At 37.3% G+C, this 25,675-nt stretch overlaps 1 protein-coding gene across 16 annotated transcripts in view; it reads right to left on the bottom strand.

The window, feature by feature from the left end:
* ANKRD6 (ankyrin repeat domain 6) overlaps nucleotides 1–25,675 on the bottom strand; it is a 283,323-nt gene that overhangs the window by 86,740 nt on the left and 170,908 nt on the right. For 13 of the 16 annotated variants that reach the window (XM_069065138.1, XM_069065134.1, XM_069065136.1 and 10 more), the window contains one exon: nucleotides 12,538–12,803. The exons of 1 other annotated variant lie outside the window; for it this stretch is intronic. Coding sequence is in view for 3 of the 15 variants with exons in the window: in XM_069065142.1 (XP_068921243.1) it covers nucleotides 12,538–12,657 (120 nt within the window). In the remaining 12 variants the exon portion in view is untranslated. Of the gene's footprint in view, nucleotides 1–12,537; nucleotides 12,804–20,066; nucleotides 20,577–25,675 lie in introns of those variants that run through there. 2 more of the 16 variants (XM_069065137.1, XM_069065140.1) reach the window with 2 other exon arrangements.

Here is a 25,675-nt window from a genome sequence, read left to right as displayed (position 1 = left end):
AAAAACAACTCATTCCAATATTACATAAAATTTTTGCAAAAATAGATAAAGAAGGTGTTCTGCCAAATTCCTTCTATGACATAAATATGATTTTAATACCTAAACCAGAGAGCTTCAAAACAGAAAACAGCAAAGTATAGTACAATTTTCCCTAATGAATCTTGATGCAAAAAAATTCAACAAAATACGAGCAATGACATTACAGCAATTTTTTACAAAGACCATACACTATGACCAGGTTGACTTTATATCAAGTACAGGAGTACAGGGCTGGTTCAGTATTGGGAAAACTAATAATTATATAATAATCATAATCATAATCATAATTGAGCATATCAATAAAAACCCCCAAATTATGATTATTTCAATAGAAAACAACTTTTAACAAAATACAACACTTATTTCTGTTAAAAATGGTGGAAAGTGGGGCAGCCAGGTAGCACAGTGAGTAGGAGCACCGGCTCCAGTGTTGAGAAGACCTGGAGATTGAATCCCGGGCTCAGACACTTAGCACCCACCCAGAAACACCTGGCCGTGTAACCTTGAGCAAGTTACTTAACCCCAATTGCTTAGGGGCGGCCAGGTGGGATGACCTGGATCAAATCTGCGCTCAGATACTCAGCACCACACCCAGAAATAACTGGCTGTGTAACCTTGAGCAAGTTACTTAACCCCGATTGCTTAAAAAAAAAAATGGTGGAAAGCACAGGAACAATTGGAACTTTCTTTAAAATGGTAAGTAGCATATCCCTAAAACCAAGAGTAAGTATGATTAATAATGGTGGATAAGCTAGAAGTCTTGCCAATAAGATCAGGGTGAAGTAAGGATTTCCATTATCACCATTACCATTCAATACTGTAAACATTTATGCAGTACTTTCTATGTGCCAAGAACTGTGCTAAATGCTTTACAATTATGTAATTAGATACTCACAACAACCCTAGGAGGTAGGTGCATTACTCTCCCTATTTTACAGATAAGGAAACTGAGGCAGACAGAGGTTAAGTGATTTGCCTAGGGTCACATACATAGTGGGTGGCAGTCGGATTTGAACTCAGGTCTTACTAACTACAGGCCTAGTGCTCTATCAACTGTACTTCCTAGATGCTATGCTGCTAGCTATAACAAAAATATAAGGGGAAAAAAATTGAAGGAATAAGCATAGGAAACGAGGAAACAAAACTATCATTCTTTGCAGATGATATGATGGTTTACCTAAAGAACCCTAGAAAGTCAATTAAAACACTAAGTGAAACAATGAACAACTTGAGCAAAGTTGCAGGATATAAAATAAACTCAAACAAATCACCAGCATTTCTTTCTATTACCAACAAAATCCAGCAGGAAGAGATGGAGAAATTCCAACTGAAATAATTATAGACAGTATATAATACTTGCAAGTCTAGCCACCAAGATACATGAAGGAACTATATGAAAACAATTACAAAACACCCTTCAAACAAATAAAGACAGATCTACATAACTGAAGAAATATTAACTGTTCATATGAATGCTCAGCCAATATAATAAAAATGACAATATTACCTAAATTAACTTACTTATTCAGTTTCATACTAAGCAACCAAAGACCAACTTTATAAAGCAGAAAAAAATATGATAAAATTCATCTGGAGGAACAAAAGGTCAAGAATATGCAGGGGAGGGGCAGAGCCAAGATGGTGGAGTAGAAGCACAAACTTGGCATGAGCTCCCACTCCAATCACTTCTTCTCGCGAGAAGAAGTGGAGGCACAGTGTGGATGCTTCCAGAGCTACTGTCCTAAAGATCATAGGGGGGACCAAGCCACCATTCAGAGGGTAATCATTCTTGCTTTGACCTGCTTAGATCTGGATTGCGATATTGGGTGGTGGACCTGGCGTGTGTGGCCAGTGAGACAGAGCTTATGGGGGCTGTAGAGAGGATGCCCTCCTAATAGCTCTGGCAGCTGTGAAAACCCCAGCAATTTGGGACAAAGCTCTCTCCATTCTGGAAGAAGAGTTCGACTGTGGCAAAGAGCTCAATAGTCAAGTAATTGGCTGGCAATATGAGCAAGCAAAGGAAGCACAAACAGACAATAGGATCCTTTTCTTGGTGATGAAAAGGATCAAGGCATGAAGTGGGAGGAAGACAGCAAAGTTAGAACTCCTGCATCAAAAGCCTCCAAGAAAAATATGAACTGATTACAGGCCATGGAGGAGCTCAAGAATGATTTTTAAAATCAAGAGAAGTGGAGGAAAAATTGGGAAGAGAAATGAGAATGATGCAAGAAAATCATGAAAAGCAAGTCAATAGTCTGCTAAGGAAGACCCAAAATACACTGAAGAAAATAACACCTTAAAAAACAAACTTAAATGCAAAAGAGGCCCAAAACAGCCAATGAGGAGAAGAATGCCTTAACAAGCCAAATTCGCCAGATGGAAAAAGAATTTCAAAAAGTCACTGAAGAGAATAACTCCTTTAAAATTAGATTGGAGCAATTGGAAGCTAATGACTTTATGAGAAATCAGGATACTATAAAACAGATCCAAACAAATGAAAAAATAGAAGGCAATGTGAAATATCTCATTGGAAAAACCACTGACCTAGAAAATAGATCCAGGAGAGATAATTTAAAAATTATTGGACGACCTGAAAGCCATGATCAAAAAAAGAGCCTAGAAATCATCCTTCAAGTCATTCTCAAGGAAAATTGACCTGATATTCTAGAACCAGAGGGCAAAATAGAAATTGAAAGAATTCACCGATCGCCTCTTGAAAAAGATCCCCAAAACAAAACTCCTAGGAATATTATAGCCAAATTCCAGAGTTCCCAGGTCAAGGAAAAAATACTGCAAGCAGTCAGGAAGAAACAATTTGAGTCTTTGGAAACATAATCAGGATAACACAAGACCTAGCAACTTCTATGTTAAGGGATTGAAGGGCTTGTAATATGACATTCCAGAGGTCAAAGGAACTAGGACTAAAACCAAGAATCACCTATGCAGCAAAACTGAGTATAGTGCTACAGGGGAAAATATGGTCATTCAATGAAATAGAGGACTTTCAAGCATTCTTGATGAAAAAAACCAGAGCTGAACAATAAATTTGGCTTTCAAATACAAGAAGCAAGAGAAGCATGAAAAGGGAAATAGGAAAAAGAAATCATAAGGAACTTATGATTTATATTCCTACATGGAAAAGCAATAATTGTAATTCATAAGACTTTTCTCAGTATAAGAATGGTTGAAGGGGATATATACGGATATATATGTGTGTATGTAGGAGGGTATATGTGTATATAAATATATATGTGAGTGTGGGCATTTGTATGTTCATGTATACATAGAGGGCACAGGATGAGTTGAATATGAAGGGATGATATCTAAAAAAACAAAATTAAGAGGTGAGAGAAGAATTAATTGGGAGGAGAAAGGGAAAGAGAGATTAGTGTAAATTATCTCATATAAAAGAGGGAAGAGAAAACTGTTACAGTTGAGGGGAAGAGCAGGAAGGTGAAAGGGAATGGGACAACCTGATTCTCATTGAAATTAGCTTAAGGAGGGAATAACATACACATTCAATTAGATATCTTACTCTACAGGAAAATAGGGAGGTAGGGGATAATAGGGTGGATGATAGAAGGGAGGGAAGATTGGGGGAGAGGTTAGTTAGAAGCAAACGTTTTTGAAAAGGGATAGGGTTAAAGGAGAAAATAGAATAAGTGGGGGCTGGGATAGTATGGAGGGAAATATAGTCTTTCACAATATAACTACCATGGAAATGATTTGTGTAACTACACGTGGTACAACCTATATTGAATTGCTTATCTTCCTAGTGGGGGTGGGTAAGTAGGGAAGAAGGGGAAAAAATCTGAAACTCAGTTTAAAAAAAATTGTTTTTTTACATGCAACTGGAAAATAAGATATATATGCACTGGGGTATAGAAATCCATCTTGCCCTACTAGAAAGTTAGGGGGGGTGATGGAGGAGGATATAAGAGAGAGCAGTTTAGGAGAAGGGGTATTCAGTAGGCTTGCTATTTTGAGGTGGGAAGTGGGAGAAAGACAGGGAGAAAAAATTCTAACTCAAAATCTTGTGGAAATGAATTTTGAAAACTAAAAAGAAATAAATAAATTTTAAAAAAGGAAAGAAAAGAATATGCAGGAGAGCAATGAAAAATAAATGAGATGGAATGGGTTCTAGTACTACCAGATCCCTAACTACGTAAATTATAAAAGCTGCAGTCATCAGAACAATTTGGTATTGGATAAAAAATAGAGACAGTAATCTGTGGAAAAATTAGGTACACAATATACAGAGCAAATGAATATAGTAACCTAGTGAGTGACAAACACAACAATTCTAGGTACTGGAGCAAGAAATCCCTATTTTACAAAAACTATTGCAAAAATTAGAAGCAAATTAAGCAAAGATCAGCCTCTCACTTAGTATAGCAACTTAAATATAAAAAGGGTACATGATTTAGACATATAGGGTGACATTATAAGCAAATTAGTGTAATAGGGAAGAAATTACCTAGCAGTTCTACGGATAGAGGAAAGTTCATGACTAAGAAAGAAAGCTTCATAAGAGGTCAAATGGATAATTTTGAATACACAAAATTAAAGATATCTTGCACAGAAAAAATCAGTGCAGTTAAAATTAGAAGAAAAGCAAGAAACTGGGAAAATATCTTTGCAGTAAGTTTCTCTGATGAAGTTCTCATTTCTAAACTATATAGGGAACTGAGTCAAATTTATAAAACTAACAGCCATTCCCCAACTGATAAATGGTCAAAAGGTATGAACAGATATTTTCAGAGGAAGAAGTCAAACCTATCAATAGTCATATGAAAATAGACTCTAAATAACTAATAATTAGAGAAATGCAAATTAAAACAACTCTGAGTTTCTACCTCATATTCATTAGATTGGCTAAGATTGCAAAAAAGAAAAATGATAAAGCTGGAAGGGTTGTGGGAAAGTGGGTACACCAATGCCCTGTTGGTAGAGCTGTTTACTAGTCCAGTCATTCTGCAAAGCAATTTGGAACTGAAATGGTATTAAACTATAAAACTATCTAAATCTTCTGACTTAGCAATACCACTACTAGGGCTATACCTCAAAGAGAATGAAAAGCACCCATATGTACAAAATTAGTTATAGCAGCTCATTTTGTGGAAGCAAGATTTTGCAAAGTAATAGGATGCCCATCATCCAGGGAATGGTTGAACAAGTTATAATATATGAATGTCATGAAATATTATTGTGCTATAAGAAATGATAAAGGGGATAGCTTCAGAAAAACCTGAAAAAACTTGTATGAACTGATGCAAAGTGAAGTGAGCAGAACCAGAAGAACAAGCTACATAATAACAGTAATATTATAATCAACTTAGAAAGATTTAGTAATAGCTCTGATCAGTATAATGACCTACAACTTACAAAGAACTCATGGTGAAACATAACTGTCCACCTACAGATAGAGAACTGATGGAGTCCAAGTGCAGACTGAAGTATATTCAATTCAAAGAATGTCTTTTTTCTTGCTTTCCCATCCTCCCCCTTTCCCTTGCCTTTTTTTTGGAAGGGGGCCATGGCTGCTGTGAAAATCTATTTTGTATAACTATACATATTTGTAATAGGTTTTGTTTTTCTTGCCTTCTCATTGGGTAAGAGAGAGAATAGGGGAAGCTGAGAATTTGGAACTGAAAAAAAAATAAAATGGTATTTATGCTATAAACAACAAATGAATGAATGAAATACATTATCAGTTACCTTCTTAACATTTGGATATATAGGCAACATTTTTGGTCAATGAAAGATCTCACTGTATCCTTATTTCCAACACAAACCAAAACATTACAGAAACATGAAAGGTTCAAATATAAACTTATTTTATACAAAGGTATATCTCAGTGTCTCCACCACCTTTTTAAGTAAAATGCTCATTTTATTTCAGTAAATGTAGAAAGGGAAAATGGATTTTATATTTATGGTATTATTAGGTTCAAGGCTCTAATTCCAAAGGTTGTAGAGGCAACTGGTCTCTCTTGCCCATTTCTTAATATTTAGCAGCAAAATTCTCTTAATGTAGAGTTGTGTAATAAACATTGGTTTCATGTTACTAAACATGAAAATAAAATCCAATGCATAACTCATGGATATTTCACTGTGCATAATTTATGCATCAGTAGTAGCTAAGCTATGCCTACCACAATGCATCCCATAATGTCTATCTTATAACCCTACCCATAACAATTTAAATGTACAGATACACAGATATATATATATATATATACATATACATACATATATATACACACACATATATAAATGGATATATCTGTTATTTAAGACTTTCAAACTTATAAATGTTATCTCCTTCCTTTTCATAGTAAATTGACATTACTTATTAGAAAAGCATCATAGAAAAGTTCCAACTCCTTATTAGAAAAATCTTTTCCATCCTTTAAACAAAAGAACATGCCTCAAGGCAATTCCCCTGACAGTGACAGTGATCAAGTTATTTGGAGATAAAAAGAACTTTGTTAGAAGTTCAGCTTCTACTGATGTTGATGGCTCATTCTACCTAAGCTATACAATCTGTTGCCAGTCCCAATTCTGTCTTAATACCCCTAAACTGCTGTACAGCTTTGAGTAATTTTTCATTGCCTTTTGGGTTACCTGAAATTTTGATTCTGTAAGAATGTAGGGAAGATCTCTTTGTTTCCAAAATTAAAATGTTCACTGCAGTTCCCTGAAAGTAGGTTTTGTTTGTTTTGTTTTGTTTTTCCAGGAGCAACAGATTTCTGCATCCTGAGAGCATTCTGGCCCTATCCTCACTATCCATAATTTAGCCAGCCACTTGCCCTAGATTTCCCAAGAACTAGAAAACTGAAACATCTTTGCCATTCTTCAAAGATAGGACATTTCTGTACATGACAGAAAAACTTGTAAGTTATCTTTGATGCTGTCACCACATCTCTGATGTTGCAATTTCCAATAGCCATCTGGGGAGTTACCATTCTTCCCCCTACTAGCTCATCTAAGACCATAGCCCTTTTTTTGGTTCAGGGAGCTGGCAGAAACTCAGGTTGAGACATAGACCTGAAGAACATCCTGTCTCACTTCCAGTCCTCTTAAGACCTCTGATGGTTTTAAATAATATCTTTCAATAAGCCTTATTAAAAATACATAATTTCTGGGGCAGCCAGGTGGCACAGTAAGAGCACTGGCCCCAGAGTTGGGATGACCTGGGATCAAATCCGGGCTCTGATACTTAGCACTACACCCAGAAATAACTGGCTGTGTAACTTTGAGCAAGTTACTTAACCCCAATTGCTTTAAAAAAAAAGAATACATAATTTCTGAATGAAATGTCTTTTACTTTACTCTCTTGGTAGGCAAGTTTATCACAAAATCATACATTTCAGAGGACAATTAATAGTAATAATATTATTTATTAATGTTAATAATAGCATTTATCTGGGGCTTTATGGCTTGCAAAGCACCTCAAATACAATTATCTTGATAGTTACTATTATTAATCATCCCATTTTACAGATGAAAATGAGGGTGAAAAAGATTAAGGGTCATGCCCAGGGTCACACAGCTCATAGGGTAAAAAGGAGGAATTGGTCCAATTTTCCTATTTATTTTTAATTCCTACATTTAGGACATTCAATTCATACCTTAGGATTTGAATTCAAGTTTTCCTGACTCCAGAAACAGCACCATATCTGCTATAGCACTTAGTTGCCAATTATCTCTAAATGTATGATGTAACATGGATAAGAGAATCTGATCAATTCTCCCCTTTAAGTTATTACCAACAGACCTCTCAAAATAACCTCAATTCATTTGATGAGAGTAGTATGGCAATAAAATAACACATTACAGCTGGCTTGTCAGATGAATGGTAAGTGTAAGGAACATGGAATCTGACAGAATTCCCTGAGGTGCTCATCACCAGGGGCACAATTTGTTGGCCCTGTAGAGTTCCTGGTTCTTCCATAGCTACTGACACGCCAATGGGAAGCACCAGCATTCATGGTTGTAAGACAAATCTTTGGCAACAATGGATTTTGAAACTAGATTGCTTTTGTTTACATGGAATAAAACTTCTTCTGAAGTTTATCAGTAAAAGTGTCATGTCATTATGGACTGTAGAGATTAATTGGCCAAGGTATATGTGGAGAAGGTCACTAACAATCTCTTTTTAATTCATGATCTGTTTTTTGAGCAACTCAGTCTTGGAATATATTCAAAACATTCAGCAGCTACAAAACAGGTATCTTTAATCTGGTAAGAGAGGTCAATAATTGGTCAATTTCTCATAGTTTAAGAACGACAAATTTTAAGTGACCTTGGGAAGTGGCAATCATCTGAAGGTGGGAAGCATGCCCAATTTAGGTCTGAATGATGATCCTGAGAATAACCTTGTAAAGAAGCTTAAGGAACTACCACCATTATATAATAGGAAGGAGTCCTTTTGGCTTCTTAAAAAAGTTAGGAAGGGGAGAAAAATACCTGGAACTTTTAGCATGCAGATTATGTGGTTACTAGTGGACAGACTATAAAGGAAACTATTAAATTAACATGAAATTTAAAAGTGTATTACAAATTAACTGTATTTAATACACATGTTTCTTCAACTTAGGAAATGCATCTCCCTAAATAGGGGAGTTGCCCTCACAGGAAGCGATAAATGCAAAAGCTTGGTCAGTCTAGTTATAAGCTCTCAGAGAAGGAATGTTTTTTGTTTTAGTTTGTTTTTTTTAGTGGGCTTTATTTTATTTTATTTTTTGGTTTGTCAAATTTTTTGCATTTTTTTTGCATCCCCAGAATTTAGCACAATGCCAGGAACACAACAGGTAAGAAATAACTTTAACTTGACTGACTGACAACAGTTAGCCTCACTTCTACAGGTGCTACCTTACTAGGACCAGGTCACAGCAGTCAAAATAAAGCACTGAATAATAAAATGATCACCCAGGACAAATGCCCACCTGACTCTCAGTTTCATTTAATCAATCAGCAAGCATTTATGAAGTGTCTATTATAAACCAAGCACTGTTTTAGATACTGCGATGAAGAGACATTTATTCTAAAGACTTAAAAAACAACACCACCCAAACCACACTTAGTTGCTTCCCCTGTCTTTCCAGTCCACTATTTTTTATTCCAAATTTGAACATGAATATGGAATGAAAAATAACTGAATAAAAAGGCAATCCAGAATCAGATAGACTTAGTCAATCTGCTCTTCCCTATGAATCTCACACTCTTAAATTCAAGTCAAATCAATCAGGAGCCAATTCTCTTATTCAGATCTCATCTTCTTGGCAATGTTCTTGACTTCTTGCCTTGAAAAGAGCCAGAAGTAGTTAATTCTACCTCATATTGGTCAATGAGACATCAGAATACAGACCAGTAGATGCAAAATAAAAATCTCTGGTCAAAAAAGGGAAATGTCCCTTACAACAAGCTTCCAGAGCAGTGATTAAACACTTGACTTAGCTTCTGATTCTTGAAACTTCACTATTCCTAGTCCACCCCTTACCCACCATGCTCCTATTTCCTGATCACCATCATAGCATTACACATCCCAGGGTGCATAGCATTTCCAACAGCACTTTGCACCTCTGCCTCTGGAAACAGTATTCAAATTAATGCTACCATTTTGGGAAAGCACACGCTGAATCAACTGATCTATTCACTATGACTTCCCTGACCCCTATTAAAATTAGCTCTTTGAGGTCTGGAATTATATTGCTTTTGGCATTTGTATCCTTTGCAGACTCTTGAGTGATAGACACCAGAGTTCAAATTTGGCCTCAGATACCTACTAGCCATGTAACCAGGCAAACCAGTTGCCCTCTCTCACTCTTTTCTTCCTTCATCAGTAAAATGTGGATACTAATAGTGCCTACCTTTCAGGGTCCTTATGAGGATCAAATGAGAAAAACCTTAAAGTACCATGTAAATTTTAGCTGTTATTATTATTGTTGTTGTTGAGTTAGAAGTTAGTAAAATATTTATAGGATACCTAGTATTATAAAGAAGAATATAATATCCCTGTTCTCCATAAATTTGTGATTCAATTGGAAAGACAAAGCACATATACATCAAAGAATTAAATAATAATGTGAGGGAATATGTTTTGAGTAACAGTATGAGTGGCAGGAAAAACAGAAGGGGACATCAATGGAGGCTGGGCTATCAGAGAAAGTCTCATGGAATACTAGAGCTAGGTCCTGAAAAATTTTGACAGACTGGGAATATGTGAAAGGGCATTCTAGACAGAAAGTACAATATGGCAAAAGTTTAGAGTTGGATCGAGCATGGACTGTTTGGGGGACAATGAAAAGGTTAGTCAGTCTAAATGGTACAGAGAGCTCATTGGAGAATAATAGGAAATAAAGATGAAAAAATAGAATTTTTGCTAGACTCTGAAGCCCCCTTGAATGCTTTCCAGAATAAGAAGGTTAGGATATCATCCAGTGGAGTAATGATGTCAAACTCAAATAGAAAGGGATGTCTACAAGAATCATATTAACTTAGAAAATCACAAATTAACATTATCTATGTTGTACTGTATTTTTGTTTATTTTGTTAAGCGGTTCCCAATGACATTTTCATCTGGTTAGGCATGTAAAACCTGGGAGTTTTACAGCCACATATGAGTTTGACAGTTCTGCTGCAGAGTACAGGGAACTCCTGGAAGTTTCTGAGCAAAGTGTTCTAAGATGAATCTAGCTGGTCCCCCAGAATTACTGGAATGGAAGCCTGGACTGGAACTCAAGACTCTATATGAGGAGCTGTTGTGGTATTCTAAGAATAAAGTGTTGACAATATGAATTGGGGTGCTGGCAATGAACAGGAATATATAGAGAGAGAGGGAGGGAGAGGTGCAAGAGAAATTTTGAAAGAAGAAAATAAAACCTAGTGATTGACCAGACCCTGGTTAAGGCCAACTCAGAGGCTGTAGCTGTATCATCCGATTTGTGTTGTCTCTTCCTATTAGAATATGAGTTCCTTGAGGACAGAAACTATCTCTATTTTCTGTTTGAATCCCCAGGGCTTAGCACAGTGCTTTACAAATAGTAAACACTTAATAAATGCTTCAATTCAGTGGAGTAATCAAATAGGACCCAGTGGTGGGCTTAAGCGATGGAAAGAAAAGTGGTAGGGGCGGCCAGGTGGCTCAGCGAGTAAGAGCACCGGCTCCAGTGTAGGGATGACCTGGGGATCAAATCTGGGCTCAGATACTTAGCACCACACCCAGAGATAACTAGCCATGTAACCTTGAGCAAGTTCCTTAACCCCGATTGCTTTAAAAAAAAAAAAGTGGTAGCATTAATAGAGCAACCTGAAAAGGGGAGCTGAGTTTGACTTTGAAAATATTGAATCAAAGTGGACAGTAGGTTTTCTATACAGAAAAGTTCTGTAAGCAGCACCAGTGAGGGTCTCTTGTAGGCTTTCATATGTAGTTAGCTAGCTAGATTGATAGATAGCTTTCATATGTAGCTACACAGATATCTACACAAGTAAATATCTATACTATGTATATACACACACTATACACATGTAGAATATATATGTAGGTAAGTAGATAAATAGATAGAGATATATATGGGTGTAAAGGGTATATGCAATCAGGCCTACAGTGGGTGCTGTAGACCAAGAGTAAAAGAACCTTAGAGAAGGGAATGATCAAGACTTACCTTTTAGAAAATTACAGGGTTTCCCTCTATCCTCTCTCAAAGTTCTAACAGTTCAGCCATGAGATAGTTGTCTAATTATTTAACCAGTATCCTAACTTTATCCTAACTTACATATTTTCCCTTGTATTGCTTTTTAACAAATTATTCTTTAGATACAGGGGTTCTTAACCTGGCATCTATGAAGTTTTAAATATATATATATATTTTGATAACCTTATTTCAATACAATTGATTTCATTTGTAATTCTATTTATTTTCTTTTATGCACTTAAAAACATGACTCTGAGAAGGAGTTCACAAGCTTCAAAAGACTGCCAAAGGGGTCCATCCACACAGACATAGACACAGACACAGACACACACACACCCTTAATTTAGAATGAACTTTAATAAAATCAGATCACTGCAAATCTCCCATGACTACTATTTTATCCATTGGTAGGGGGTAGGTGAAGCCCTTAAAAGCTGATAAACATTTTAAAGTTGGTTATCACATGAGTTTTACACTATATACTTTTATGCTCAATTTTCTCTTGGCAGATACTGTTGTCTTGTAAAATGAACAGAGGGGGAAATCCATACTGATTTTAAAAATGGGATTTTTAATGCCTGCCAAATGTTAATTACAAGTTACTTAATATGAAAGACAGAAAATAAAAGCACTTTAAATCCCCTCTTTTTTCCCTCCCTTCCCCCACCAAAAAAAAAAAAGAAAAGAAAGAAAGAAGAAGCTTTTTTAAAGCTGTGAACCAAAAAGAACAGTCTTGTAGACAATGGTAAGAGGTAGACTAGTTCCCAGGGAATTTCTAAAGAGTTTTTCCTCTTGTTACCTTGGTAACGGCTACCTTGGCACCCTTGTTGATAAGCTGCACCACATTATCCGCTTGGCCTTTGTACGCAGCTATGAGAAGGCGTTCTGAAAGCACAGCGACCACATCCTGCTGGCTCATGAATTAGGAGAGACAGGTTTTCGGGCAAGTGGTGGACAAGTTCCCGTCAGTTCCAAACAAAGCCTGCGACCCAGATTGCCCCCACAGACAGAAGTGTCTCCAACCTCATTGGAAGGTGAGTTTTATGAATATGCCATCTTCAGGACCTGTGGGTTACAAAACAAAATGGCCCTCAGTGTCATTTACCCTGTAGGCCGGTTCCTACCACTTTATTTTTTAGGATCCTTCCCAACTGCCATTTGGTGGGGGTTGTAAGTTATTAGGAAAGTAATAAAGGATTAGGGCAGACCATGCAAACTGGATGGCTATGGACATGACAGAATTTCCAGGATGGGTGTCCTGAAAATGAACAATCTCCTTTCTTTTCTTTCCTCTTTCAGAAACATTTTCCAACAGCATATATCTTTCACTGTATGGTTCAAAAAGCATTGCATGTAGGATCAGAGGACAACTTTGGATTCAATCCCAGGTCTCAGTTTCCTCATCTGTAAAATAAAGGGATTGATTCAGATGACTCCTGAGGTTGCTTCCAGTTCTAAATCTCTGATGCTACGATCCAGGTCCTCATCAACTCTCATCGGGACAATTTCAATAGCCTCATATCATTGGTCTTCCTATATTTAGTCTTTTCCCTTTTCAATCTGTCCTCCATAGAGCTGCCAAACTGATGTTCCTAAATCCAAGGTCTAACAATGTCACTCCTCTGCTCAAAAAGCTTCAGTGGCTCCTCAGTACTTTTATGTTAGATTATAAACTCCTCTGGCGTTTAAAGCCCTCTAAAATCTGGCTAATAGTTTATCTTTTCAAGCTGATGCCACGCTCTTCTCTGGCATTTAATATAATGTTATTATTGGTCAGTCCTTTCAGTCTTGTCTGACTCTTCATGACCCCATCTGGATTTTTCTTGGCAAAGATACTGGAGTGGTTTGTCATTTCCTTCTCTAGCTTATTTTACAGATGAGGAAACTGAGGCAAACAGGGTTAAGTGACTTGCCCAGGGTCACACAGCTAACACATGTCTGAGACCAGATTTGAATTCAGGACGATGAGTTTTCCTGACTTCAGGCCTAGCACTGAATCCACTGTGCCACCTACCTGCCATTCATTCACTTACATATATATGAATCTTTCTAGAATGCTTGATCTTCTCTATACACAGCATTCTATTTTCCTGTTTCTTTGTCTTTTAAGAGAATGACTCCCCATGCCTGGAATGCTCTTTCCTCACCTTTGTCTCTTGGAACCCCATCTAACTTCAAGGTTCATTTCAAATGTTACCTCTTTCACAAAGTCTATTCCTGATTTCCCTAGTTGTTAGTGTCTGCCTTACCCTGCACATACATTTTGAGGGCATATATCTTGTATTTACTTCTCTGTGAACATCTGGTATTCTTAGTAGAATGTAAGCTCTTTGAGGGCAGGTACTGTCTCACTTTTGGATTTGAATCCCCAGTACTTAACATAGTGCCTGGCACATAGTATGTATGGAAATGCTTGGCTGATTGGCTGAGCCTTTGACTATAGGATGTACTACCTGACATTTCTACTTTTGACTACCCAGAGCCCAGACCTGGATCCATGATGCTGCCTGGCTTAGATGCCATCTTTTTTTTGCCAGGAACATCTTCCAACTTATTATACATGGCAGAATTGTCAGTGTTTTGCTGATGTATTACCACCAAGCTCATTACACTCTCTCTTCTTTATGTTATATGCTTATCAGACTCTACACCACATTAACCTAAAAACTCCATGAACTACAGATTCTCTCCTGGGGGTTTTCTCTGAGGGTAATAGTCATTTCTATCCCTTCACCTTTATTCTCCATCACTGTGTAAAGTGTAAATAGAGTACTGCACAGTTAGCTCTTGCAACAGTGTGCTAGAAAGAAGCTCAGAGCTAGGATTTTTCTTTAATAAGTTTTATAACAAGTTCATACTGAAAAGAATTTGAAGACCACCTTACTGCTGAAAAGGAATTTCTATTTAGGCAAATGAAATGTGTATGGTAATGTGACTTTACCAATTAACAAGGTGGAGAAAAACATCTTACTATAAACTACCTGCTAAGTATTGAGAAAGACAGCCTGTCTCTCGGCAGCTAGAACCAGCAAGACTTAGCTCCTCTTTCCACAAACCTGCTAAAATAAATAGGATTTTGACACTAAAAACCAAATCAGTTTTGTTTTATTTTTGTATTTTAGCTCATCTCTCTCAAGACCAGTACTATAACCAGTAAAGCAAACTCATAGGCTCATGTTTAGATGCCTCATTTCCCACATCACTAACCTTGCACATCTCATAGGATGCTAGATGGGAATTGATGCAAATTGCAGAGTCCAATATAGCATTTTCTACCCTGTGGTCTAAAAGCAGCCCTGAGCCATAATTATAATAAAGCATCTAAAAATTAATTGTTTCATCAGATCGCTTAAGTGGATTAATTTTCTCCTTTAGGAAAGGAGTGGCAGTTTAGGGGAAAAGAATACCCAATGGACCAATCCATCATTGCTAGGATTGTAGAGCAGTTAAGAGTTTCTTTGTCTTTCAAAACAAACTAAAGAAACAGATAGGTGAAAGAGTAGCTCAAAGGAAAAACAGCGTATCTCAAAACACATAATCCTTCATCACTAAGGCAGTCAGCAAATGCTTACTCTGTACCAAGTACTGTGCTAAGCACTGTACATACCAAGAAAGACCAAAAAAAACCCCCAACCAAACAAAAAAAAAACCCAAACCCAAACAAACCTAATCTCTGCTCTCAAGCACACATTCCAATGGGGGGGGTGAGGGGGGGAGTCTTAACCGCACATTTTCATTTAGAGAGATCTGCACATCTTTTGCTATTTGGTTATTGTCAGTTCAACAACCATGCAATTCAATCATCATGTATTCAATTCCAAAGTATAACTGATTCTTCAGTTGTTAAATGATCCAGTCTTCTTATTCATCTGCTTCATCTGCAGCCCAAAATATGGCTAGAGATTATTAAGCCAAGAGAAATGGGGGAATCTCAATAAATCTATCTGACTAGAAAGGTTTTGAGAGTCTGTGTAGGTGACCCTTATCTATTCCCATTTTGGGCAGTGGGAGGGCAAACTGTCTAGAGATGGTCTGATGAATGACTTAGGTTTTCTCCTACCCCATTTTTCTACAATCCCAAGAATGAAGCTCTCTCAATATTAGGCTGAAATGCAAAGTGAATAAGAACAATTCATTTGGAAATGATATCTAGAAATCTCTTTCCCTTCCACTAAACTACATATTTTTTCTTAAGGGATTGTTGAACCATTTGAAAACATTTTTCCTTTTCCAAATATATGATGCAACCTCTCTTACATTCTATCAATTTGAAGCACATCCAGACTAAATACATTGAGCCTCCCTTTAAGCTATATGATTATATTAGGGATTAAGAAAACCTATACTTGGCTCTAATGGCTAGAAATAATTTAAGGGTGGATAGACACAGTACAATAGGTGAACCCTATAACCCCCAAATCTTTATCTTTCATTTTCATACTCAGTATCCATGTCTATTTACTAAGGCCTAGATGCATAAAGAGCTGAAATTGGAGTAAGGATGAGTTCAAATGCTGTCTTGGGCACTACCTGTATGACTTACTTAAAACTTAATCTTTACCTGCCTCAATTTCCACATCTGAAAAACAGGGATAATAATAGTCTATCTATAACTTGCAGGATTGTTGTAATGAGATATTATCTCAAAAAAGATGTGAATTGGTTTGTAAACCTTTAAGCACTAAATAAATGCTCGCTGTTATTACTGAGATAAATATACATAGCTATCAGTCTCTTTTTTTAAATGCACACTCGTTACATAAATATCATGAAGCAGTTTGTACAAATACTGTGACCAGAGCTAAGAAGCCAACCAGGCCTGTTTAGTTCTTAGGAGGAACAATATTCACCCAGTTTCTGGGGTCTCACTAATATGTTCACTATGGTTTCAAGAGTCCATCCAAGCAGCTTTTAAAAGTATTTTATTTTGGGGGCAGGTAGGTGGTGCAGTGGGTAGAGCACGGGCCCTGGAGTCAGGAGGACCTGAGTTCAATCAAATCCAGCCTCAGAAACTTAACGCAAAAACTAGCCGTGTGACCTTGGGCAAGTTACTTAACCCCAACTGCAAAAAGAAAAGAAAAAAAAGAGTAAAAAATAATTTATTTTTTTCCCAATTACATGTAAAAACAATCTTTAACATTTGTTTTTAGAAATTTTGAGTTCCAAATTTTCTCCCTCCCTCTCTTTCCTCCCCTTCTCCCATTGAGATGGCTAGCAATTTATATAGGTTTTACATGCACAATCATGCAAAACACATTTTTGTGTTAGTCATGTTGTGAAAGAAAACACAGACAAAAACACAAGAAAAATAAAGTAAAGGAAAAGTATGCTTCAATCTGTATTCAGACTCCATCAGTTCTTTCTCTGGAGATGAATAGCATTTTTCATAATAAGTTGAAAGGGCCTTTCAAGGTAAAAAAAAAATGGGAGACAATGAGAAACAGTTTTATTAAAAGCGGTCATACCCTTGGTAAAAAAAAAAAAAAGAGTCCATCCAAGCAGTTAAGCAACCACACCTAGCAACAGAGTGGTACCAAGCCATCATCTGCAATAGATGAAATGGTTGAACAAAGGAAAAGAGGGATGCTGGATTTGGCCTAGCAGAAACTAAAGATCTCTACCAGGCACTATGATTAAGATGTAACTATACTTATAGGCATGACCCCCAAACTACCCATATAGTCTTCGCTTTTTTCCTAATAGAGAAGCTTTCCATATAAAAAGATGAATAGCCACTCAACACCAACCCTTGCTGGAACAAGTCACATCACTATTATTTTTCTAAGTGACAAAAGGAACAATTGCCAGACATATTAAAAGCAAAAATGTTAGTACTATTTATTGTCTTCTGCTTTAAAACCACTTTAAAACTCCCTAATTGTCAAGCCATCTTACTGAGTCAAAGACCATGCCACCCAGGTAACAGGCTGAGTCATAGTGCCAACAGAATTCTGTGCCCTTTCCAGAGTCGGTGGCAAATTTAGGACTTGAATTCTAGACGCCTGGATCCTCATTCAGTCCTATTGGCAAGAGCCCGGGCTTGCAGGAGCCAAGGTTTGAATCCTGGCGTGGCTATTTAACACCTATGTGACCTTGAGTCAGAGGCAACAGTGGCATGGCCGATAGAGAGCTGGCCTCAGGCAGGAAGAATGACTTTCAGTTCTCTATCAGGCTCAGACTGACTGGGTAACTCCAGCCAGCTTCCCTAGGTAACTCTTCAAAACTTTTAATTTATAAGGCAGATGCTGATCCTTTTTCTAGCCTGAGCTCCTCAGGAGGTGCTTCCTATACAGTTGAAATCACAACTCCATTAAAAAAATATGACCTTCATAGCACTGGGTCTCAAGTATCTTTATTTACAAAACAAAGGGAATGACCTAAATTAGAGGTGTCAAACCCAAGGCACGCAACAAACCTCCCAATAGTAGGCCAGGAGCAGATGAAAATGGAATTGGGAAATGTTTAACAAAATAAATAAAAATACAATGCAACATAGATAATTTTAATTTGTGGTTTTCTAAGTCAATACGTAGCCTGTAAAGCTCTATTTCTTTTTGAATTTGACACTACTTTCCTAAATAATATATGGCTACTCGCTTCCCCTCATGCCTGGAAAGTTCTCCTTGGCCTCCCATCTTCTTTCAAGACTGGGTTCAAATCCCACATTCTGCAAGAAGCCTTTCAGGGCATTCCTTGTGAGAATTACTTCCCATTTACACCGTATATATATTATATATACATAGTTATTTTCATATCATCTCCCACATTAGAATGTAGCTTGGCAAGGTCTGTTTTTACCTTTCTTTATATTCACCCGGGGATTAACGTAGTATTTGCTGAATAGTAAAAACCATGTACTGAGAGTACTAATAAATTACAATAAATAATTATGATCATCATAAATTATGATTATCAAACCCCTACCACCTTCATGTTAAGATATCTAAGGACTGTATATGTTCAGATTCAATCATTTCATTCTAAGGACAACCATAATTCATCAAATAAGCTTATAAGTAGGTAGATAGAAAGGAAGGAAAAACCCTTTTTAATCCTGCTACATTTGGCCTGACTTCTATGCCCACAGTTTCATGTGGGACTGAAACAGTACTACTGAGTTAGTGCTACGAGTTTCTGTCTTCAGGAATTCTAGAATATTTCCCTTCCTACCCTGCAAAACATAAGTCCTCAACTTTTTCTCATAATATTCTTGCCTCCTAACTTCAAGCTTCCAAAATGGGGAGGAATAGGGAGAAAGGTAAAGAAATATAATAACAATTTGTAAACTCAGGTAGGGGAGAATCAGCCTCATAGCCCAAACCTTCCCACATATCACTGGCAATGTTAGAGGCAAAGGATGAAGAAAAAAAAGGATGAAGCTGCTGTCACCACAACTTTTCCCCAAACTCTTCCCCCTTTTGAAATAATAGTGAATAAAGTAGGGAGAAGAAGAAATAGGAAAGGAAGAGGAAATAGAAAGGGAGGGAGTGGCAGTGTGACAAACAGGATGGAATTTAGCTATTTCTCCCTGATATTGGGGCATTCCCTTCCCCCCTCTTCTGATCTGCTATAGCTAATTCTTTCTTAAAATTTTAGGTATTTATTGGTTGCCTACTGTGCACAGCATGGCTTTGTGAAAGTATAGTTATCAGTAAAGATTAAAAAAAAAAATCAGTCCTTGCTTGCCAGTAATTTCTTTTGCCAAAGTCACTTTTCAACATGTTGCTCACTTCACAGTCTGGGAGTGAAACCTTAAAAGTGAACATGCTCTTAGCTCACTAGGCAATAACATGCATACATGTGCAGCAGTTCCCAAGGGTGTATAGGAGCCAGGGGAAATCAGGAAGAAGACTTCCTGGAAGATTTTGCTTCCTTCTTCCATTATAATATATTGTCCTCTCTTCCTCCCCTCCCCCCCACTTCCCATTGACATTGCTGCTCAATCTGTGCCCACTCTTGTGTCCCCCTCCCTAGTTACTTATATGCGCAAAGGAGAGTCACCCAGTTCTAAGCAGCAGCAATGTGATTTGTTTTCTCTTTAAATGAACAGCCATAGAGGTCTGTAGAGACTGTCTTTGTCTCTTTCTGAGAGTTTTACAGCCTAGTCTCTGAGGACCCAATATCCAGAAGCAGCTATATGTAATCTCCTGGAAAATGTTTCAGAAGACACATGCAAACAAAGAAATCCTTCTCAGGCATTATGCATGCTACAATCACAAACATTCATTTATTATCCAGAAAAAGGTGCTAGATACCACCACCAGTTAATGAGAACTACGACTTTCCACCTGCTGCTGCAAGCTCTGTGCAAGGATGGATTATACTTACTTTCTGGGGGTCCTTGTCCCCCTCTCTACATCTTGCTCTCTCTTCCCTGATTACTGCAGTAAATTCTTTCCTGGAGAGATCATTACCCTCCTCAGACTGTTATGCTCGGTGGGTCCAGAGAGATTTATTTTGGAGCGCTGGCTGCTTGTTCCCCACCCCGCATTTAAGCCTCTTTTGCTAGTTGATTAACATACATCTAAAGGTACATTAAGATCTCCATTAGCCTTGGGATGTTTTGTGGCTTCCTAGTACACTCTCCACATCTTCGGAAGTCTGGGATCTCTTGACATTTGTTGAGCTGCATCCGCTCTCCGGCACCGGCCGCACAAGACCTGTAACATTCTTTTTTTCACTGGCTGGATTAATTCACAATTCAGCATGATGCATTTGAACAAAGCCCAGCTGACTGAGAGACCAAGTTTGCATTCCTCTGGTGGTAATACATTGGGGTGGAGAGACGTGTGTATCTGTGTGTGTGTGTGTGTGTGTGTGTCTGTGTGAAAGAGAGTCAATAAAGGGGGTCAAAAAACTGTAGTGACTCATCCTCTTGAAAACAATTTGAGGGAAAAAGCCTACGAATGCTCATCCACATAACAGATACACAGAAACTCCACCCTCTACAGCTGGGAGTTAACAGCAAAGTGACTGCACCAAGGCAGGCAGACAACACTGGCCATGCAGCACTTCTCAGACATTTGTAATTCAGTTTGCCTCTAGAAAATCTTCTCTAGATGATTTCCATTTGGAGGTGGGCTGAAGGGGAATATAAAGGGACTGGGGCTGGAAATATCACTACTGCCATTCAGTCTTTTTAAATGTTAAATAAAGCCTATTTCACTGGCACTAACACCCAAGGTATGCACTGAGTTTCCAATTAGCTTAGACTGAAGCATCAGAAAACTTATTCTTTAGACGAAAACATCATAGGAAGTGACAGGATAGCTAGCTTGGCTCAAATAGATTTCCCCCACTTTTTATTTTAATTCAATTCAAATCAGTTCAGTTCAATCCCACAGATGTTTAATGGATGCCTACCAACTACCACCCACTGTGCCAGGCACTGGAGATACCAAACACAGATCAGTGTTAATCAATAATAATCAATCAATAATAATCCCTAACTCAAAGAGTTTCCATCATATTGGGTGGGAAACATGCAAAAAGAAAATTTAATATATAGAACAGCTAGTTTCCAGGTGGAGAATACTATTTTGGGGGATAGGGAACAGAGGGAACAGAAGAGTCTGCACATAGGAGGAAGAGGTGATTGAACTGAGCTTTTCCCCTCAATTTTTAAACATTTTTGTTTAAAGTTTTGAGTTCCAAATTCAATCCCTCCCTCCCTCCCTGCCTCACCCACCCCTGTGGTAAGCAATCAGCTGTATGTTCTACATGTACAATTATGTAAAACATTTCCATAGTCATTTTATATAAGAAAACTAGAATAAAAGAAAAAAATGAAAGTGAAAAAGAGCTTGCTTCAGTCTGCATTCTGTCAATATTAGTTTTTTCTCTGGAGGAGGAAAGTATGCTTCATCATTAGTCTTTTGGTATTGTCTTGGATCATTATATTGTTGAGAATAGTTAAGTCATTCACAATGCTTCATCAAGCAATACTACTATTACTATATACAACATTTTCCTGGTTGAGTTAACTTCATTATTCATCAATTCATGTAAGTCTTTCTGGGTTTTTCTGAAACAATCCTTCTTGTCATCTTATTGCACAATAATATTCCATTATAATCATATGCCACATATCATATATCATGTTTAGCCATTCCCTAATTGATGAGTATCCCTTTGATTTCCATTTTTTAGCCACCTCAAAAAGAGCTGCTATAAATATTTTTGTACTATTTTTGTTCCCTTTTATAAATGTCTTTGTGATATAAACCTAGCAGTGGTATTGCTGCATCAAAGTTGTACACACAGTTTTATAGCCTTTTGGGCATAATTTCAAATTGCTCACCCAAATGGTTGGATCAGTTCACAACTCTACCTACAATGCATTAGTGTCCCAGTTTTTCCACACCCCCTCCAATGCCCAACATTTCCCTCTGATAGGTGTGAGGTGGTACCTCAGAGTTGTTTTACTATTCATTTCTCTGATTGATAGTGATTTAGAGCATTTTTTCATATGACTAAAGATAGCTTTGATTTATTCAACTGAAAACTGCCTGTTCATATCCTTTGATCATTTATCAATTGGGGAAGGACTTACATTTTTATAAATGACTCATTTCTTTATATATTTGAGGAATAAAGCCTTTATCAGAGATACTTGTTGCAAATTTTTTCCCAGTTTTCTGTTTTCCTTATATTTTGGTTGCATTGGTTTTGTTTATGAAAAAAACTTTTAAATTCTATGTAATCAAAATTATCTATTTTACATTTTGTAATGCTCTCTATATCTTCTTGAGCTGAGCTTTGAAGGAAGAAATTCTATGAAGTGAAGGTGAAGAGGAAGCACATTCCAGTTATGGGGCACAACCTGTACAAAGGTGCAGAGATGGGAGAGTGATTGGTGTATATGAAAAATAGCAGACAAACCAACACCAGATTAGCAGCTATGATATAATCAGAAGATAAGCTGACAACCCTGATGACTAAGTAAAACCTGCTGAGGACCTACTATGTGCCCACTACTCAGCAACTCACTTTAGTTTTTCTGAATGTAAAATATGGCTAAGGCACTAAGTTCAAAATTGTATTCATTCTATCACCTGGTTTGCTACTAATCAAAAAGCAAGTTGAAATATCCAGTCTGGAGAGTGAGTATTAGGGAATCTGGCCTCCATTGATGGAATAAGTTCTCTAATGGAAATATAACCACAAGCCTAAGTGCGCTTTCATTTCATTTTTTTGTTACCAGGTCACCTTGCTCTCCCTTTCACAAATATTTACTGGACATTCTTTCCTTTTGAGAAGATTTGTCCCTATATCCAGGGAGTATAATCATACTTAGTTGTTGTCCAGTTGTTTTCAGTCATGTTTGATTCTTCATTACCCTATTTGGGGTTTTCTTGGCAAAGACACTAGAGTGATTTGTCATTTCCTTCTCCAGTTCATTTTTTAGATGAGGAAATGGAGGCAAAGAGAGTTAAGTGATTTGCCCAGGTTCACAAAGCTAGTAAATATCTAAGACTAGATTGGAACTCAAGTCTTCCTGACTCCAGGGCCAGTTCTCTATCTACTATGCCACCTAATAATCATACTACTCTCAGTGTAAAGTCTCAGAATGGAAGTCAGACAACCTGGATTCCAGTCCCAGTTCTGCCACTGGGACCATATGAACTTGTACAAATAATTTAACCTGTGATTGACTTTAGCTTTCTTATCTGTAAAATGGGAAGAAAGGCTAGACTATACAATCTCTAAGGTACCTTCTATCTTTGAAATAGGAATCCACATGGATGAAGTCACAGATCTTTTGAAGCCCTAAAGTAAGAAACAAGACATTCATTTGATCTTTGACAAAATTAACCTCCTTTACAGATGACTGTCAGGAGGCTGTTTCATCTGAAGACAATAACAATAACTAGCATTTATATAGCAATTTAAGGTTTTCAAAGTGCTTTATAAATATTATCTCATTTTACCTTCACAATAGCTCTGAAGGGTGGCTACGATTATTATCATCATTTTACAGATGAGGGAATTAAAGCATACATAGCTAGTATGTGTCAAAGGAAAGAATTAATCCTGGACTCCTTTGAGTCCAGGTCCAATATTGGTTCTTATCTACTGTTCCACCTAGCTTCTTCTCCTGTCATTTCTTTGAACAGATAGTTCTAGCCAGTCCTTACAAACCATAGAAACATGAGCAACCAGAAAGTGGTCTCTAAATTTCAGATCCCTAAAAATCTGCCAGCATTACAGTGCTCTTTGATGACATATTTCTTTGTTTTAAACAAAAGCTGGGTAACACAGCTAGGTGAAAAAGTTACTTGAAAATTCTAATCCCTTTAGTTTGCTACAAATGAACAAGAACGAAACTAATTTTAAAACATTTATTAAGTATTTACTATATTCAAGGTTCTGAATAAAACCAAAAAATTGTCAATGACAGTCTTACCTTCATGAAACTTACATTCTGCTAGGAAGGAAATGGAAATAGAGAATCTATCCAGAGAATATATGCAGATAAGTATAGTGCAAAGTAGAGTGTGGTGGTGGTAAAAGAGAAATACTTAAAAGGTATTCTAAGATAATGAGAGAGTATGGAGACAATACTTTTGGCCACAGAGATCTCAAGGAAAACTTCACATCTGAGTTCAGCCTTGGAGGAAGAAAAATAGATTCTAAATAGTGACATGAGGAAGTAGCACGTCCCAAGGATGAGGCATGGTAAAGTTGGGGTACAATTAGTACTGGTCTAGTATAGCTAGCATATAAAGTGGTAAAGTAGGAAAGAAGGTTATAAAGGTAAGCTGAAAATAGAATATGAGCTTTAAGCACCAGATGTTATAATAGTCTTGACAACAAAGGGCTGAATTAGGTGGTGGGGGCTTGAATGGTAATGTTTCCCAAAAAGGATGTTCTCCAAAGATGTTGCAGAGGGACAATTGAAAGGATTTAGGATTATGGATTTAGAATTTAAAAGCTCCATAGGGAAGACTTCATCCAGTTCCTTAATTTTACATTTAAAGAAACTGAGATAGGTAATGTGATAATGTCACTCACCTAAGGAGAAGCATGAAATGGCTAAATGGCTAACCCCAGATTTATGCCCAGGTCTTCCAATTTCAAATTCAGCACTGCTTCCATTCCTCTACACTTGCAATGACTGGACATACGTGTGAGTGTTTGCTTTAAAATTAGAGTTTAAAAGGATAGCATGTCTAGTGGTTTTGAGGTGGGTTACACAAAAAGTTTTGCATGAGGGATTGGTGAACTTCTTTGTTTAGCTGGAATAGAAGTTTATAAGCCAGAGTTACAGAATAGTTACACCAGTTAGCTCAACAGGGGCTAGTTAATAGATGGCTTTAACGGCTGAAATCAGGAGTTTTAGTTTTATCTGCAAGGCAATTGCTATGAGTCAATACAAGCTTCTGAGTGGTGATCAAAACAACAGTCTAGGGGGATGATTCTTGCTTTTTCACAGAGGCTAAAAGCAGGAACCCAGCAAGGACACTGTCATCATATTACATTTACTGTTAGATTCATCGTTTGTAACTTTTTTGGCTTCATACCTCTCACAGCCCTTGGCTGCCAGGGATTGTTTCACTGGCTGGTTTAGGCCAAAGCTGCATACACTAATGTCAAGTTGATAAACAGCACAATATTTTTAAAAATCAGTCTACTCTCTCTCCCAGAATACATCATCTGCCTTCACACTCTGAACTTTTGCTTACAACTCTTTCCTGTATATATTTAGATTCTACTCACACTTCAAGACTCATTTCAAATTCCTCTCCCTCCATAAAGTCTTTCCATACAACTCTAACCCATGGTAGCTTAATAATTAATCACATACTGCCTTGTGTCATTTGTGTTGAACTGATATTTATCACTTGAATAACAATTTATGTTAGTGAAGAAGGTGTGTTCTAATTTCATACACACACACACACACACACACACACACACACACACACACACACACA

The sequence above is a fragment of the Petaurus breviceps genome, unplaced genomic scaffold (assembly GCF_028583685.1).
Source record: "Petaurus breviceps papuanus isolate PSGF00001 unplaced genomic scaffold, PetGlider_PUasm1.0 90667, whole genome shotgun sequence".
In the NCBI taxonomy this organism is placed as follows: Eukaryota; Metazoa; Chordata; class Mammalia; order Diprotodontia; family Petauridae; genus Petaurus; species Petaurus breviceps.
The sequence above is the reverse complement of the archived record's forward strand: the minus strand, read 5'-3'. Positions and strand labels throughout refer to the sequence as shown.